Raw genomic sequence first — 19,352 nt, 5'->3', positions numbered from 1 at the left:
TAATCTGGAATGCACAGACTCATTTCTGTTCATACTTCCACTGGGAATTAAACCAGTGTGTCTCATAGATTCAGAAGCCATGGCACTTATTAAAAGTGTCAGTGTGAAGCGTCCTTTTGAAACCAAATATAAAGGTTTTGAACAAACATACCATCTCAAATTTGAAGTGAGATTTCAGAAAATAAGCAGTTTCAGTGTCCAGTATGACCAGTAGGACCAGTTAACCAGGATCCTGAGCCACACATTCACTGCCCAACCACGTGCAACTTTTAAAATGTGTTGAGATTTATTTCTGTAAAATTAGTTGAGACTGATGAGTAGTGCTGCAACAACGAATTGATTAAATCAATCCAAATCAATCCTTAAAAGAGCTGGCAATGAATTCGGCAGTTGATTCGTTGGGTCTTGAGCACATTAGTATGGGCATGCCCGCATGCTGCGTAGTGTAACAGGAAAACACAGAGTAGCATGGCTGAGGCTTCGGATGCCGGGCCAGATTATTAAAGCTAGGTTTAAATTATGTTCCCGGTAGCCACAGCAGCCCCTTTTGCCCGAAACATTTTGGCCATTTTTTTCTCCATATTCAAGTTTTGTTACATAAATGCTGCACTACATTTTGGGCAAATGGGGCTGCCATGGCCATGAGGAACTTAATGTAAACCTAACTTAAGATAGCCTACATGTCTTGATTACTTTAGCCTGCTAGCTAGTTAGATACTATCATCATAATTATAATGTTTTCATCCATCTTTGTTCATCAGGCCACCAGACTAACGCTACCTATCGATGACTGGAACTAATACATACAACACTTGTTTGATAGCCTATAACCAAAGCTGGTTGAAGACTATAGCTGGCTATTCCCTAGCCATAACAAGTCTAGGTAGCGGGCCATTGGTCGCTAACTATACCCAAAGCCATTTTGGGGATGTAATCATTTGTGACTTGTGTGCAGCCTATTTTGCTTTGGGTTAAATCTTTGAGAATTGAGTCTTTTGTGTTTATCCAATGAATCAGTTAGTTACTAAAATAATCTACAGATAAATCCAGTATTAAAATTATTGTTAGTTCCAGCACTACTGCTGAGTCAAGATGTGAAACAAAAAAGGGAAAATTCAAGCTTTTCCTCCCTTAATTTTATTTTACTAAAGTTATGCACTTTATTTGAACATGTACAACTTATTATTATTATTTTGAAAGGCAGCCCTACTTGTAATTAATTTATGAGGGAACGTTATACATCTGGTGTCATACATATATATGTTAAATATTATGTTTCGTGACAATAAATACTGTCAAAAAGTTTTTGAATCATACTGAATTCAATTGATTTATCAGTCAGGTGCTGATCGCATGCAGATGTTATTATGACTACCAGGCTACTTAAATATATGTTACACAAAGTAGTTAGACATTTTGATCTTCTGGACCTTTGCTTCAAGAAATGTTCTCTAACTGGACTTCTTTAAATTTTAGTTGAATACCCCTGATTTAGTGTGTTCTATGGGGAATGCCATCTTCCATTCTGTTATAGAAGGTTCCAGGCCTAATTCCTCCTCCCATTGCTGTTTAATATAATCCAGAGAGGGAGCTGCTGCCCCCTGTATCAGTTCATAGACAGCAGATATAACCCCCCCCCCCACCCTGCAATGGATCCACCTTTAAGCACTTCCCTAACCAGAACCAAAAGTGTTTTTTTTTGTTTTTTTTTAGAAAACTTCACACCTGCAGATATCAGAAAAATCACATAGCACTGTTTACATCAGTTTTATGTGTAAAATCATCAGATAAGTGTGGTGTATATAGTTGATGGATGCTATTGCATTTCCATGCCATCTGTCATTGAGATGTACACAGTGTGAGTCTTGCCAGTGTGAGAACACACACTGAAACAGCTTTCACCACACTCTGATTTGGCATCATTTATTGGCAAACATCCAAACATGCTTGGGGGGACGGAAGGAAGGAATCTGAAATTGAATGTATCAACACATTACCAGAGTAATTCTGCTCCCACTGTGCCTGATTATGAGTTTATTATTTAAGAAGGCCTGTTGATGTTGGTTGGAGATATCATTGATATGTTTTTCCACAGGGGGATGACTCCAGCAGAGGCTGAAATTAACTTCTTGGAAAACGCAAAGAAACTGTCCATGTATGGAGTGGACCTCCATCATGCTAAGGTTGGTGTTTCTAGTTATTATAATTAAATCCAAATGGGTATTGCAGATGCATATGGTGTTGTTCATTAATAATTTCTTCCCCTCTTTGGTGACCATTGTCCACTGCAGGATTCTGAAGGGATTGACATAATGCTGGGTGTCTGCGCCAACGGCCTGCTGATTTATCGTGACAGGTTAAGGATCAACCGCTTTGCTTGGCCCAAGATCCTGAAGATCTCATATAAGAGGAGCAACTTCTATATCAAGATACGACCTGGAGAGGTAAACAGAAGGCTGAAAGACACTTATGGGAATAGTTGAAACTATAGAAAAAAAAAAAGCTATAGTGAGGGTAGTTACATCCGGTGATTTATGCACCTCACATATGGGTCTTTTTAATATTCAGGAGTTGTTAGTCTTGCATGGCCAGACCTACCTCCATCTTGCTGAACCCATTATTATTCTGGGAAGAAACTATGTGTCCTGTTTGCATATGAATCTATTGTCATTCCTAAGGCGGCAGATACACTTATACACTGGGTTTACAGTCGGCTCCAACTTAACCCATAAGGACCCAAACAGAGACTAAACTGTTGATCCACTAATCCTATCAATACATGTAAGTAATAGGTGTAAAATGCAGTTTGTCATCTTTTCACGGTTATAAGATATGACCCATTTAGATGTTCAGAGGCTCCGTAGTTACCGTGGAAACACTGTCATCTTCTGCAATATTGATTCACCAGTAAAACCCATGGAGTTGGATCAATGACAGTGGATGGACACACTGGGTTTATGTTCAGTTAAGGATACATTTGACTGAAAAAGTCCCTTTTTTCTTCAGTTTTCTCTGTTTCTGATAAAATAACCCTGAACTTTAATCTGAGCTTTAATGAACATCTACATGATCAGTGAATTAAATACAGGAAAATAAGTGGTTTACACTGAAAAAACACAAAATATAGAGGAGAATATTTAAATACATGGTGATAAATTAAGTAAGAAAGGTTAAATAGAAAGAAAAAATCATTTGGGAACTGACACAAAAGTTGCACTGGGTCTTTATTGGTTAACACTGGAAGGCCAAAGCATGATATTGATTATTTTCCCGAATAAAAGATTTACGGGAGCCATTCACCGTCTAGATCTTCTAACCATAAATTTCCTACTATAAAAGTGTGGGTGTTTGATAATCCAACTGAGTGATAGATCAATTCAATCTTGATACAATGATGACATCACCAGTATTACTATGACAATGGACACTCATTTAAAGTTGGGTTCTTCTATGAAACTGGTCCCTAAAAGCAGGACATGGGGGATAAAAATTCAAACCAGGTGTAGACTAATGTTATGAAGCAAGTTTGGAACCACTTTGGGTCTGTTTTAAAAATAAATATTTACTGGGATAAAAGAGAAACTATTTTTCAGATAAAGCACATTTTTATATTATTTTTATATACAAATCTGCATTTAACATGGTAAAAAGCACACAGAAATCATGTGCTGCTATTTTTTTTGAATATCTTTTTATTCTCTCACAGGTACGTTTTGGGAATTGAACTAATTATGCAAGGCAGAGTGTTTCACAAAAATGACAGCTGTTGCAAAATCACTCACAATTTATGTGTTTAAATGGGCAGGTTCTGCATGTAACGCCAGTGGACACGATGGGTTATGTACGAAACCTGGAATGAGACTGAGATTCATGAAAAACCCACATGTCTGGATTAGAAAAACCACCAGGATCAACACACTCGACACAGTGTCTTTATTTATAGTGGAATATAAGACCATTTACAGCCATGTGGTCCAAATAAAATTCACTAGGTAGCTTTTCATGTCCCAATTTTGGTCCTATTTTTGGCCCCAATATGTTATTAAAAATTCATTAATTTTGGGATGGCTCAGAACAAGAGTATAATTTTTTTTTGCATTTATCTGAGGTCATCATTAGGTACATCCTGGGGAGAAATATGTCTAAATTTCTCTTTTATTTTTGGATCTAAAAAAACTGGCAAAGTGCCAGATACCAAAACGAACCCTGTTTCATAGAAGTACCCAGTTAATAATGACCCCTTCACCTGCTGATCTTTGATATAAAGTGGTGATGATACATAAACCACACACGTCTTTCTGAGACACCAACAGCTTTGACAGAATAGCAGTATTTTACACCTTGAAAATGAGAAAGGGTTGGTATATCTTTAAACCAAGAGGCGGTGCCATGGCCAACTTGTTTTGTGGAGCATTTGCATGCAGGGAGGCGAGCCCTGACATGGAAATTATTTAGGAAAAAGAGTAAATGGTGAGAGCTGCACAAGGTTAAAAGAATTAAAACAGTGTAAATAAATGTACAGATCAGATGCTCATCCAGGACAAGGCTGGGTCAAGGACAAAAACACTCAAGTATTCTCCAACTTACTACTGATAAAAGTCCAAAAAGTGTGGGACAGGAAAGCAAAACTATGTATTTATGCAACACATTTCATTCCAGATGGAAGCACAATGTGTTGCACAAAGTGTGAAGAACTAATTGCAACAAAAACAAAGCCACCGACGATCTATTAAATAGAGTCAAGAATAAAACAGAATAGAAAATAAGAATAGATAATAAAAGAAACAAAACAAGTTAAAATCCTAATATAGTAATTGTTATGAATAAATGATTAAAAAGGATAAAACACTAAATAAATAAGAACACATAAAAGCAAATCAGATGAAATATGTGGAGTCAGACACGCTCAGAGAGTTAAAGTGAAAAAAGTCACAAAATCTTTCACAAATCTGTCACAAAAATCCAAAGAATGTTCATCAGTAAATGAAACCACAATGACAACATGCTCAGTTTAAAACTGTCATGTGGTTTTGGTTGCTGTGTTTTATAACTTAATTAAAATAATTAATGTACTACAACAGAAAAAGAAACGAGCCAGTCTCCTATAAAACCATTTGTATCATATTTGCTACACCAGCTTCTGAGACCTCTATCTTATCTTGTCCCCTGGTGGATTATCACTGTCCTGCAGCCGGTGGATTGGCCTTTTTTTTTTTTTTTTTGTCTTTTTCAATATGGCTACTGTTGTTAAATCATCACACTTTTTGCAGGAATGTCTTTAGTAATTTTCAAAAAGTCACATTGAGAAGATTTATATTGTGTTTTTTTTTTTTAAATAAGTGTTTCATGTACTGAAATAATGCATAGTTACTTGATAATTTGTTCTTTATAGTACAGTTAAATTGTGTTAAAAATGTGAGTATCAAATTTGATACTGCAGGTATTTAAGGTGAAAAATCAGAAAATAAAAAATGAAAAAATATACCACAAAAAGAAGATTTTTTGTATCAAGAAGAATATTTATATTGTAATCCCGCTGAAAATCAAAAAGTATGGAAGTTATGGTGCCATTCAAGGGAAATAAAAAGGCTGTAAAAAGTTTTATATAAAAAAAAATACCTGAAATGTCCTATATTTTTAAAATGTTATTGGTGAAATTTATTTTTGCAATTAAAGTTAATGTTGTATATCAGAAACAAAATGATATGGCAAAATTTGTCGTATTTGATTATGTTAAAATGGCTAGTAAAATGGCGAATAATTATTTCATTTCCAAACTAGAAAAGCACTCGGAGAGCACCGGCCTCTGCCAAGGCAGATCAGTCCCCCCCCCCCCCCCCCATATCACCACCATGTAATCATTTGTTTCTTGTGCCAGTATCAACATTTCCTGAAAATTTCATCAAAATCCGTCCATAACTTTTTGAGTTATCTTGCTAACAGACAAACAAACCCTGATGAAAGCATAACCTCCGCTGTCCTTGGTAACCATTTGAATTTTGTGGCTAGTTTTTAATGGATCAGGTTTTAAGGGGTTAAAGCACATCAGACTTTCTCATTTCCAGTGTGTAGTTCCAGTTCAGATGATAATGATACAAATAAAAAACAATCTGAGACAACATTGACGTGACAGAACATTATTTTCCAAAATGCTGAGCACATTTTTTGAAAGTCATTTCTATCTTTTCTCCAATTTCAGCTGCCCTAGGTGATTTTTGTTGTAACTGTTTCTATCACCAATCAAAGCACAGATCCATGTGCATGTAATGAATAAAACTGTACGTCCCTGAGCCTCGTACGTCCGGCCCTGCTTGTCCTCACGGCCCGGCTTGATGCGGTGGCCGTCGTCATTGTGCAGTGCAGCTCTGCAGCTTATCCTCCATGCTGAGCCTCAGTGTGACAGACTGTCTGGGCCAGACCCAGTCAAGTGACAGAGCCGCACAGTGAGCCTGTGATCCAGCCAAATAAAGAGGCCTTTAACAGTCGCTGCAGCTGCAGCCTCAGCCAGAACACACGGATAAAGAGTGTAAATATAGAGCTGTGAAATAGTTTTCCTCCCGTTTGCTCCCAGTGTCTGAACATCTGAGCTTATCGTTTCTCTGCCTAGATGTACTCGTTCCCCTGCAGTCAGCAAAATCCATATTCTGTATGTATTTGTTTGTAGTATTTTGACCTTTCCTGTACATATCGTAGTGTTTATTTCTGTACCAACTAACAAAGGATTCATCCACTGGGTTGAGTTACTTATATGATTGTGTTTTCTGTTGCAAAGAACTTTACTCAAACCAGAAACTTTCAGGATATGTTTAACCCTTTAACTCAGTGTTATTCAGCCTTGGGGTTGGAACCCCACATGGGATCGCCTAGAATTTAAATGGGGTCATCTGAAATTTCTAGTAATTGATTAAAAAAAAAAAAGTAAAAACTTATTAATAAAAATAAATGTTGAGTTGACAGAGACAATCCCAATCCATAAAAGACATGACAAACTGTGAAGCTGAAACTGAAGCACTGTGGTACTGTTTATCTTTCAAATGTTCATTGTAGTCGGTTTCAGATGCTGCAGCTCTTTCATAATTCATAGTTTGAGTTATTGTTTTTTCAGTATTAATTGTCAGCCTTAAAAATCTAAGCTGGACTGACTACATATCCTGACCAAGGAAAATAAAATTCTCCCTTTGTGCAGTAATCTACACCTGGCTTTTCTGCCTCCGTCCATAATAATATACATTATATAGACTAAATGTCATCTAAAATTAATGTTTATTTGCAACATAGTATAGTAAACTATTACATGATCAAAAACAAATTAATTTTAGCTAAACAAATGTCTCAGTTTTGAATGTCTGGGGTCATCAGAAATTTGTGATGTTAAAATGGGGTCACGAGCCAAAAAAGGCTGGAAACCACTGCTTTAACCCCTGAGCCATGATTCCAGGTAAAGGTGCTGCTGTGAATTCTCGTCTGTTTCAGGTTCATAAAAGCTGCTGTGAGTATGTGCTTGTGTTCCTTTTCTTCAGTGGTTTGTTTTATTGTGTGTTTTAGGGTCAAAACAGGGTGGAATAACAGAAACAGACAAAGAGAGGAATTAAAGTTTGACAGGTTTTTACAAACTAAGGCACTCAGAATGTACATCAATAAGAGATTTAGGATGTTGAACATGAACTGTGCACTGGAACACACTGAACAACAACAAGGATTTGAATTTGGGCCCAGTAGTTCAGTAGGGCTCTTTTTTTTTCTAAATCAGTCCAGCTGCTATTAGACACCTGGTTGAACAAAAAAAAAAAAACAGTTACACGGTCAAAACTCAGTGAAAACACATTTAAAAAAATAAAGGAAAATCACCACAACACTGGAAACAACAGTTAAAACAAAAAAAAACATAAGGAAAATGATGTAAAAAAAAAAAAAGCCCAAATTGTCTATTTTTGTAGTGAGTCACTGCTCTGGGTTTTACCCCCCATTCCACAGGCGGTGGGGATGTACTGAGCATGCTCAGATGCTTATGGAAAGAACAAGGTCTATTCTATCAGCACGCTTGGATTTTTTTTTTTTAATATTTCCTATTTTCCTATTGAGCCAATGATGGAAATTTTATGAACATTTAAAATAGATCATACATTCAGAACACTCACTGCAGACATGTCAAGGGTTAAAGAGTTAAATATTTAACCACATCTGCTCCCATGTGCCTCAGTCTTTTTCTGTTTCTTTTCTCCTTCCTTTACAGTATGAACAATTTGAAAGTACCATCGGTTTTAAGCTTCCAAACCACAGAGCTGCCAAGAGGCTGTGGAAGGTCTGCATTGAGCATCACACATTCTTCCGGTAAGAATCGATCCACTCCTATGGTTGTTGGGCTTCCTGTTCAATGCCTATCAAGGCAAATAAAGCAGTTCTGTGTGTACAGCTTCATCAGCTGCAGCCACACACAGCTCCATTTACAGCGCTTTGTTAAACTGTTCTGTTTACCTATCGACAAGGCAGATGTACAGGGGCTACCAGATGAACTCTTCCACCGGCTGAATCATTTGTAACCAGCCTATGAGGTGTTCAAGCCGAGTACATCCCAAACCCATTTTAAAGGATGCAGTTGTTTGCACTCCAGGTGTAAAATGATACAAAAATACTAAATACTTGCCCACAGTTATTCTTCATAAATACACTGAGCATCAATGACAACTTTACCCTTGTTTTTTTTTATTTTTTTTTTTTTATTGTGGGATCTTAATAATTGTATCTTTTCATATCAGCTCTGCTGGGCATTATTGGCTGTACAATTCTAAACATGAAATTGAATGAATGCTGTGTATTCATTCCACGATCAAGGCCAATACATTTGTTGAAAAGAATGCAATACAAAATGGAAAATGACAGCAGTCAGTTACTGGTATGACCACCGTTTACCTGGACACAGGCTCTGAATGATAAAAACCAAAACAACTAAATCAAATAACACATTGAAAAAAAAAAATTCAAAACCAATATGTTAAGGAAATGTGATGAAATTAGTATTGCATTATAATGTGTATTATTATTATACAATTAATTAAGATATATTGTATTATGTGATCATATAATATATTATATAAGTATTATATTATACGATTATAAATAATGTATTATAATGTGTATTATTATTATACAATGAATACATAATTATTTTATAATGTCATAACATTGTAGAATATATTAATATATAGTGTATTTTTATACCATGTATATAGTGTGTTTTATAATATATGATTATTAATAATGTGTTATAATGTGTATTATACAATGTAAATATAATTATTTTATAATGTTGTTATTAGGGGTGTGACGAGATCTTGTGCCACAAGATCTCGCGAGATTAAATTGTGACGATATTTCTATTTTAAGTGAAAAGCTGTCACAAATGGTCACAATTCAGTGGTCGTCAATATGCCCTGAGCTGCTACAATCAACTTATTCAGAAATCATCACTCAAATAAGTATTTATGAAAAAAACAACAACAAAAAATAATTAAAGTTGAAAAGTAATGTTTTCATTGATGCCAAGTGTAGTTATGAATCCAGCATCATCTGGTTTCTGTGCAGCGTCCATATAAACATACACAAAACATATACAAACATATACAACGAAGGTGAGAATGGTGGTCCATCTGTTTAAGTCAGTCCTGCAGTGATCTGAAGACACATCCAGGGGGTACCCCGCCTTCACCTGTTAGTAGCTGGGATAGGTCCAGCATCCCCACAGCCCCCTCACAGTTCAAAGCAGTTCAGAAAAGGAGTAAATGAATGACGTCAGTGTTACAGAGGCTTCTCACTGTCTTCATATTCCAGTTGTTTGCTGATGCTGCTCATTGTCTTGATCCTTTTTGTGTCCTTTTTTACTCAAATCAGGGTGTGCGCACGTCATCAGGTCCATCATTGTTACTGTTGTTTGGTCCAATCTGCACAGCTTGATTGGGCGACGCTTTTATTTGCATTATTATGTGAAAGCTCAGAGCAGTCAGCCTTATTAGGGAAAAAGAACCTCATTTTGCTAATATTCATGATTCTAAAATACCCCTGACAAAAACAACAGATGAAATAATATTGACATGAAAATGCTGCCGCCAGTGTGTGGAGACGTTAAGCCTGGGATTTTCTGTATCTTTGTTGTTGTAAACAAATTCTAAAGAAAGACTACGACCAGCAATGAATATGTATCTTTTATTTGTCTGAGCTTCACTGAACTCTGGTTTTTGGACTGTGTGTTGTTTCTTTATGAAAAACAAGAGAACACTAATATTCATCAAAACAGCTTCAAAGTCTAATAATGATCATCACTGTTAACCATCTCTGAAGGCTGGAGAACAGTCTGTAATCTGTTTAGAACAACTTTGTCTTTTCTGTAAAAAGTGATGATCATTATTAGACTTTTGAGATACAGCATTAGAACTTGTGTTCTTTGCCAATTTGTGAAGGAGAAGCGTGTCTCGCATTTCATTGACAAGACTGTGATGTGTTTTTAATTGTTTCCAGACAATAAGACAGCCAAATAAGTTTAAGAGATACACATACAGATACACAAACAACACAGTTTATAGGATGAATGCACTGTTGGTGTTAGTTTTTCCACAGAAACACTGGAAGATAATCATCTGAGTTATACTTTAAAAGAAGATTTAACAGATAGATACAGATACATAGACTGGTGGAGATGCGTGTTCTAGCCTAGTTGTTCCAAAGATGCATGTTCTAGTTGAAAAAAGAAATACAGACTTTGAGATATTCTCCCTAACTTTGACATTTTCCTCCAAAAATTTTTATAGAAACTTTTCATTGAATTTTATTTATTCATCATGCAAGTAAAACCAACCAAAGAAAAAAGACCTTTCTTAGAAACTAGGTCAAATGCATCCATGGTGCACTTTCCTGTGCATATAAGTAATTTAAAGGGACTAAAAGTGGTTCTATGTAGTATTAATATTCCAAACTCTCATCAGCAGGGGGCAGTCTTGTACCAGAACACACTATAGACCCAAACTGCCAACGAATCAACCCTATGTATCCATAGTCAATGGATAAAGTATAAAGCTCATTGTTTCCACACGTGTATTATGGAATCATCAAGTTTTCCGCTTCAGACTAAAACTTATAGATGCTTATTTCAGCAGTCTCTCAAAATATCAGTGTCAAATAATCTTCATGTGTTGTACCAGCTGATAGTTTACATTATAGCTGTTAGCTTAGCTCTGTTTTTAGACTGAAAACATCCACAGTAAAATCACTAATCACCTGGTTTCTATTCAGTTTGTGTTGTCAGTAGCTGAACTAAAGATCTGTTTGAATCCAACAAACAAGGTCAGAACTGTGGATCAACGAACTTCAACATCTCAGTCGTATAGAAAAAACGCTGCCATTTCAGCATCAAACTCCATTCTTTTCATTTACAGCTGAGTCCAGTGGAGAAAACAACAGCTTATAGATATATATATATATTTTTTATTACTTCTTTTCTTTGACTCTAAAACTTGTTTCTTAATGGTCTTCATCCCATCTGTACACTTTCTGATGCTTTGATCAAAGGCCCCGTTGTGTTAGTTTTCCTCAGGGTGACTCACTACTCCCTCTAGTGGTCACATAAATCCCCTGGCTCATTGGTGTAAATAAATTTGGTTCGTATCTCTACAATTCAGTGCATTCACATCTTTGGCAGAACTTCACACTTTAGTCTAAACTCTAATGATAATTTTATATACACTGAACAAAAATATAAACGCACCACTTTTGTTTTTGCTCCCATTTTTCATGAGCTGAACTCAAAGATCTAAAACTTTTTCTGTGTACACACAAGGTTTATTTCTCTCAAATATTGTTCACAAATCTGTCTAAATTTGTGTTAGTGAATACTTCTTCTTTGCTGAGATAATCCATCCACCTCACAGGTGTGGCATATCAAGATGCTGATTAGACAGCATGATTTTTGCACAGGTGTGCCTTAGGCTGGCCACAATAAAAGGCCACTCTAAAATGTGCAGTTTTATCACACAGCACAATACCACAGATGTCACAAGTTTTGAGGGAATATGCAATTGGCATGCTGACTTCAGGAATCTCCACCAGAGCTTTTGCCTGTGAATTGAATGTTCATTTCTCTACCATAAGCCATCTCCAAAGCTGTTTCAGAGAATTCATGAAGAAGACTGTGCAAGGAAAATGGTGGTCACACCAAATACTGACTGGTTTTCTGACCCCCCTGGACCACCCAATACAGTAAAACTGCACATTTTAGAGTGGCCTTTTATTGTGGCCAGCCTAAGTCACACCTGTGCAATAATCCTGCTGTCTAATCAGCATCTGGATCTGCCACACCTGTGAGGTGGATGGATTATTTCAGCAAAGGACAAAGGAGAAGTGCTCACTAACACAGATTTAGACAAATTTATGAACAATATTTGAGAGAAACAGGCCTTTTGTGTACATAGAAAAAGTTTTAGATCTTTGAGTTCAGCTCATGAAAAATGGGAGCAAAAACAAAAGTGGTGCGTTTATATTTTTGTTCAGTGTAATTTTAATCTTAATCTTTTTATATTCTCTTTGAAACTCTGCACTGCAACTTTTACTTTAGTATGTGTGTGTTTTCATTTTTATTTAATTTTATTCTATTTTATTTTATTTTTTTTGATTTTATGTGTTTTCTTACTTGCTGTTTTTAATCACCTTTTATATGTTTCTTTTATAATGTTTTAAATGTGTTTCTTTTTGTTTCTTTCATTTCAATGTCCTGTGTGAAGCACCTTGAATTGCCTTGTTGCTGAAATGTGCTATACAAATAAACTTGCCTTGCCTTGCCTTAATATTTCAAAATAGAAATACTACATACAGACCCTTTAAAGATACAAATATACTGAGTACACAAGTTATTTAAAGGATTTTTTTTTTACCCATTATTATACAAACCATATTTTCAAGCTTTTAACTTTAGTCTGTGTCATTAAAGAAAATATCTCTCTGACTGAAACAAATGGACATTATATCTTGCAGTGCATTTATCCCTAGAAGTGATGTGTTTTATAGTCTGTTCTGAAAGTGTAACTGTAAAATCCACATCTACAGAAAACTACAGCTGCACAGTATTTCATTTTCTGTCACATGGTTTTCAACACCTTTTACTCTTTTCCTCATTACACACAGCTTTATTTATACTGATCAACAGCTCTGGTCCTTCCATGAAGTGTTGATGCACTCTGGAGGGAAATTAGGAGCTGTATAATTAAGAATCCTCAACTCCAGTTTTATACAGTGGATTTGCTTACTGCCTCTTCAGGATGTTTAGTCTAAATGAGCTCATCTTCTTTCTCAGGTTGGTGTCTCCAGAGCCTCCTCCAAAGGGCTTCTTAGTTATGGGTTCCAAGTTTCGTTACAGTGGAAGGACACAGGCTCAGACCAGACAAGCCAGTGCCCTCATAGACCGTCCTGCCCCACACTTCGAACGATCAACCAGTAAGAGATATCTGCTGTCCAGGAGCTTGGATGGAGGTTTGTGAACCAACTGGCTCGGCTATTTTTAACTTCTATTCAGCTGAGATGGCTCTGCTGTCAAACTCCTCTGTTATAATTACAATAACCAGTAGAGGCTTGTCAATAGAGGGCACTAACGCACCACCCCACCTGTCTCACATGAAGAAGAAGACGATCGGAATCACATAAGATAACTTTACAAAAATAAGAATATTTAAATAAATGATCTATACTTGAGACAGGCTGTGAGTACCATGTATACAGGGTGTATACAGGGTGGGGAAGCAAAATTTACAATGAACATTTAGTTGTTTTTTCTCAGCAGGCACTACGTCAATTGTTTTGAAACCAAACATATATTGATGTCATAATCATACCTAACACTATTATCCATACCTTTTCACAAACTTTTGCCCGTATGAGTAATCAGGAAAGCAAACGTCAAAGAGTGTGTGATTTGCTGAATGCACTCGTCACACCAAAGAAGATTTCAAAAATAGTTGGAGTGTCCATAAAGACTGTTTATAATGGAAAGAAGAGAATGACTATGAGCAAAACTATTATGAGATAGTCTGGAAGATACTATTCAAGAAGAATGGGAGAAGTTGTCACCTGAATATTTGAGGAACACTTGCGCAAGTTTCAGGAAGTGTGTGAAGGCAGTTATTGAGAAAAAAGGAGGACATATAGAATAAAAACATTTTCTATTATGTCAATTTTCTTGTAGCAAATAAATTCTCATGACTTTCAATAAACTAATTGGTCATACACTGTCTTTCAATCCCTGCCTCAAAATATTGTAAATTTTGCTTCCCCACCCTGTAAAAAAAAATACATTTTGAAAAATTACCCCCAGTTCCATGTTTGATAATTTTTGGAATTTTCTTTTATGGACGTTGGTAGGTAGAGGACTGGTGGATATTTGTCCAAATTTACAGACCCAGGTTTTCATATATGAGTGAGCAGGGGCAAATTGCACAATCCAAGTTAAAACTGGTTTGTGCGAAGTAGTGGTGGGATTTAAATCCAATCAAAGGTCATGGGAGGGGACAATGGGCATCCATCTTGTTTTCAGACATGTCAGGGACATGTCTGACTTAAACAATTAAAAAATGTTCATGTTTGAAGGATAGATGGTGAAATTTATGAATTAAAAAATAAATGACTGAAAACACATACTCTTTTATTATAATTTAACCTCATTTTAAAATAGTGGTGCATGTGCGCATATCCATAACCATACGTGGTTATAGTGCATCCAAAGACTTGCATACTGTGCCACCAAAAAAATAATTTCCCTAGCCGCCGCTGATAATAACTGAATACTTGCTTCCGGCAGAATTCTCACGGCCGGTATCGTCCATGTGTGAGAACCACGACAGCCTATCCCATCGCAGCATCAGCGAACAGCGGCGCCTCCGCAGCCCGTCTGTGGACGAGCAGGAGACCGAGCTGGAACCCAGTTTGGAACAGGACGAGGAGGAGAGGGAGCAAGAACAAGACCGGGAGATGACACAAGACAATGAGAATGACGGGAACATGACCCCAAGCAAAAAGAAAGAAATCATGGTACTCTAGGTTTCTTGTTATTTTTAAAACATGTTTCTAGAAATGTGAAATGATTCAGTGTGTCAGACTGAACTTTAGTACCAGGAGTTGAGGGTCTGGATATAAGAAGGTGCAGTGCAAGCCGCTCAGGGCAGTTGAAGCTTATCCTGCTGGAGCATAACGCTGTCGTTGCTTTGGTGGATTTAGCTCTTACTAACTCTTCTCCTTTCACTCCTATTCACTTGGGCTTAAATGCTTACACTGCACTGCTTATAAATCCTGCTTTACAGTTTTTAACCCTTTCTCATTATGCTGAGAAACGCAAACACAAGCCAGGCCCTCTGTTGCTAACCCGCTTTTTCTTTTTTGTTGTTTTTACCTCCTGCTGGCCAAAAGGAGGAGGCTGGGTCACCAGTTGACAGTAAACAGGAGGTATATGGTGTCTGGTGATTTGGTCTCTGTCTGTCTGTTTGTCTTTATCCATCCATTTGCTTCCTTATTGTCCAACTCTTTCTGCCTGTCCTCCAGTGTATTTATCATTCCAGCAGTACCAGTCAATAGTGTTCCAGTACAAAAAGAAAAAAAAAAACGTGCTGCATTGCACCACAAAAGCACGAGTTCCTGCAATGGCTGGGTCAGCACTAGTACTTAACCAGCCCGGCAGACATGCAGCAGGTTGATGGCTACACTGGAGACAACTTCGTATTGATTTCACATAAATATTCTACTGAACCCTGAAATGTCAACTAGGATTCATTCATAAATAATCTACAGATTGTTTAAGCATGGTAACATGTAGCCCTCTATTATCGACTTGCCTTGGACCATTGGTGGAATGCTAACATCTTTTGCTAAAGTTTAATGAAACGTTGCTTTACAAGAAGAGTGGTACTAGTAAGTCCAAATGAGTTGAGTACAAGTACCAAACTGGTGGTAGGTTGTATCCGAATAAAAGTACTTGTGTAGCATTTTGGCTCATTTTGAAGTTGTATAAGTAATATAATATTTAGGCAGACTGATCTCATGAAATCGCGTTGTATGTGATGCCAGTTCATTGACTTTGGTGCGCTATACATAAGCATTTTCATCCTTTTGCATGTTATTTAATGCCATTTGATGGCGTGTCAATGCGCTAGCCGCTAATCGCACTAATGGTGTGCTATTTTACACTGAAAGTTTATAATGCGTACAGATAACACAGCAATTAAAAGTGGTGTGTTATCTGTGTGCAATTCATGATATCATGTTGAATTTAGGGTAACGTTAGAGTCGAGACCATGTAAACCAAGACCAAACCAAGGCTAAACAGGACAAAAACAAGACTAAGACCAGGCCTGATATGCAGCAAAGACATTATCAGAAATAGATTTTTTTTTCAATATCAAACAGATTATGCTAGGATGTGACCAAAGAACTTTTTCTCACCATAAAACTGCAATCATTGAGGTGTATAAAATCCTGGAGGGGTATTTTTTCCTTTTACTTTCCAGTGAGTAGCTGAGTCAAGAGTAGGCAAAATGTTTTACACCTCAAAAGATTTTTTTCATTGTAAATAAATTAGATCAGAATATCAGAAAATGTGGCCAAGGCCAAGATAAGATCAATACCTTCAAAAAAGGATATTGAGGCTGGTCTAAAGACTGCTCTTGAGTACTATAATGGTAATTCAAGGTGAAGTACAGATGGAGTCGGCCTTGTTTTAATAAAACATCAGCTCTATTCCAAACCTAATATGTGAAATTTACCAAATGCTTCACATTTCTGTTGAATAAAGAAAAATTCTTCTTAACATCACCTGTGAAGCACCACAGTATAATACCCTTCATTCACTTTGACTCAAAAAATGTTCTTAATGTTCTGTCACCATTGACGACTATTCATATTAGTTCTGAAGTTGAGTTTCACAGGACACAGAAAGGGAAGGGGCGAAAGTTTTCACAAAGTTTTGTTCAAATGAAGAAAAATTAATGACCAGATTACAATTATCATAGCATTACTAAAAGCATCACCACAGCCATTAAACTTAAACTGAGGTATCATTTTTGATGAGTTGCAAGTTGACTTTATATTACTTTATTAGACCATATCCATTCACCCATGGGCCACAGTCATTCATATTTTCCTTCAAGTCCTTCTTCATCTGTCTAATAACTATAAAACCCAGCTGCAACTGACTGTAACTGGTCAAAAAAACTAAAACATCCAAAAAAAATAAAAGATCCATTTTGATTGAGACCAGCATCTGTTGTTGGTCCAAACTCCACTGTTCAGTCTCTGTGTAACACCTGTAATTTTGGTCCTTGTCAAACTGAACAGACTGAGTTAGATGTAAAAGTACAGTAAGACGCATCAAGTGAAAACACCATAGAACCACACTCAAAAGGTACCAATAGTGAATTTTCATTGCTAGCTATTTCAAAAGATCATGTATAATCCTAGCGGTTCTATCAGGTTACTTACATACGTGCGAGTACTAAGTCACTGGTCCGTCAGTCAGTCATGGTCAGAGACACGTTTCCTCCTTCATGGACTGTTCCAGCACCGGTACTGACCCAGACTGGTTGTATTGTTTGATTAGCTGAGCTGTGGTGGACTGGTCACTGACCCTGTGCAGCAGACACCAGTCTAAGATGACACATTATCGGCCAGTGCTGGGTCTCATCTCGAGGACAATAGTGGAGTGTAACACTTACTGCTGCACAAACAACAACAAACACCAACACATGTTTTCCACTCAATATTGCTCACTGACTGCTGCTTGTTTACTCGCACAACAGTGATATGCCACTTACCTCTGGCAATGGCTGCCCACCCCTGTAATTCACGTCAGAGTCCTGCACTGGGTCAGGTAACCCACAAAAACATGCAGGGATGGGTAAAAAAAATCAGAAGGATTTTCACAGGTACGAAATGCGGGCGGGTAGTGGGCAAGGAAGGGAAAAAATAAGAGAAGATCCATGGATGAAAATAATTTGTTGGACATTTAATGATGATGATCATCTAATTTCACTGTGGTTGATCCACAGCCGGTTTGTTTTATTATGAAGTGAGCTTTACCTCTGTTTACATCCACCCACAGACGTCATTTAGCAGCACTTATTAGAGATTTATTGAAGGTGTTCGTTTTAGCCCAAAAAAAAGCCTTTAAAAGTGTAGACAATTTGTTTAATCACGGGTTTGGTCGGGTTTCGGGTCTAATGTACGAGCATAATGTACGAGCGGGTGGAGATTGGACTTCAAAAAAATTGTGGGTAGCAGGTTGGGTTGCGTACTCAGCTTTGTGGGTATGGGTGGGTGTGGGTCTGGAAAAGTGAACTCATGCAGGACTCTGATTCATGTAATAAAAACGTCCAATGTGGTGAATTTATGGCGTTTTTTTTTCTTACTGAATTTGTGCCTCTCTTGCTTATAAGTAAAACACAAAGCACAATTAATGTCGTAAGCATGACCCGTACAGGTACGCCTCAAGTAAATGCATGGTTACTTTCCACCACTGCCTTGTTCCATCCTGTCTATGCATTCTGACCTTGTTGCTCCACCCACTGACCCTCCACTCTTCACTTCTGACCCTTCTTATGCCCCGCCCACTCCTTTTCCACAAACTCAGCTCTGTCAGTTGGACCAGGAGACCACTCCTCGGCACAAACAGGAGGTACAGGTTTCAGTCTTCTGCGCTCATGCTTTGTCCCATGTCCTGCTATTCCTCTGCATCCCCCTTTGTTTCTGTAACAGACAGAGCTTTCCCTGCATCTGTTGCTTCGAACCGAGGAATATTTTTCTATTTCTTTTGAAATGTCATAGAGAATGAAACACCTGGCAGCCGTGACCAAATTGAACTTCCATCTTGTAGCTTGCAAGTCAGCTGTGAATACCTCTGTGTTGTTGACATGATCATCTTTCTTATTGCATGCTCCTTTCTCCTGTGAATGTACTTTTTGAGACTTTAATTAGACAAGAAATTGAATAGACAGTCTGTGTTTATTTCATAGCTGTGACTGTTCATCGTTGTGTATATTTTGCATTCTACGTGTAAGGATAAATTAAGTAGAACTGTAGTACGTCGTTTTGTGTGAGCCTTGAAATCTTCTAAAATGTCATTTCTCTGTATGGGCTACGACAAAACACTTGCATCTCTGTTCTCGATGTCTTGTTAACACAAGCGTAAGCAATTCACACGATGTCGTCTCCTTTCTGCAGGCTGTATTATCTTCCAGCTCATTCAGTCGTGCATATCAGATGACAACGTGTGATGCGCTGTTAAAAAAGATGTCGACGTCCTGCTAAAGCACGTCCTTTTCTGTTTCTGTCTT

The 19,352-nt window shown here is 37.3% G+C and overlaps 1 protein-coding gene across 3 annotated transcripts in view; it reads left to right on the top strand.

Moving 5' to 3' along the window:
- Positions 1 to 19,352, top strand: part of LOC115419085 (band 4.1-like protein 1) — a 207,135-nt gene that overhangs the window by 162,673 nt on the left and 25,110 nt on the right. For 2 of the 3 annotated variants that reach the window (XM_030133701.1, XM_030133702.1), the window contains exons 8-14: positions 2,096 to 2,183; positions 2,292 to 2,444; positions 8,234 to 8,331; positions 13,337 to 13,512; positions 14,834 to 15,063; positions 15,439 to 15,474; positions 18,650 to 18,694. In XM_030133701.1, coding sequence (XP_029989561.1) covers positions 2,096 to 2,183; positions 2,292 to 2,444; positions 8,234 to 8,331; positions 13,337 to 13,512; positions 14,834 to 15,063; positions 15,439 to 15,474; positions 18,650 to 18,694 — 826 coding nt within the window. The remainder of the gene's footprint in view (positions 1 to 2,095; positions 2,184 to 2,291; positions 2,445 to 8,233; positions 8,332 to 13,336; positions 13,513 to 14,833; positions 15,064 to 15,438; positions 15,475 to 18,649; positions 18,695 to 19,352) is intronic. The other variant, XM_030133703.1, reaches the window with a different exon arrangement.

Source organism: Sphaeramia orbicularis, chromosome 5 (genome assembly GCF_902148855.1).
Source record: "Sphaeramia orbicularis chromosome 5, fSphaOr1.1, whole genome shotgun sequence".
NCBI classification, from domain to species: Eukaryota; Metazoa; Chordata; class Actinopteri; order Kurtiformes; family Apogonidae; genus Sphaeramia; species Sphaeramia orbicularis.
The sequence above is the reverse complement of the archived record's forward strand: the minus strand, read 5'-3'. Positions and strand labels throughout refer to the sequence as shown.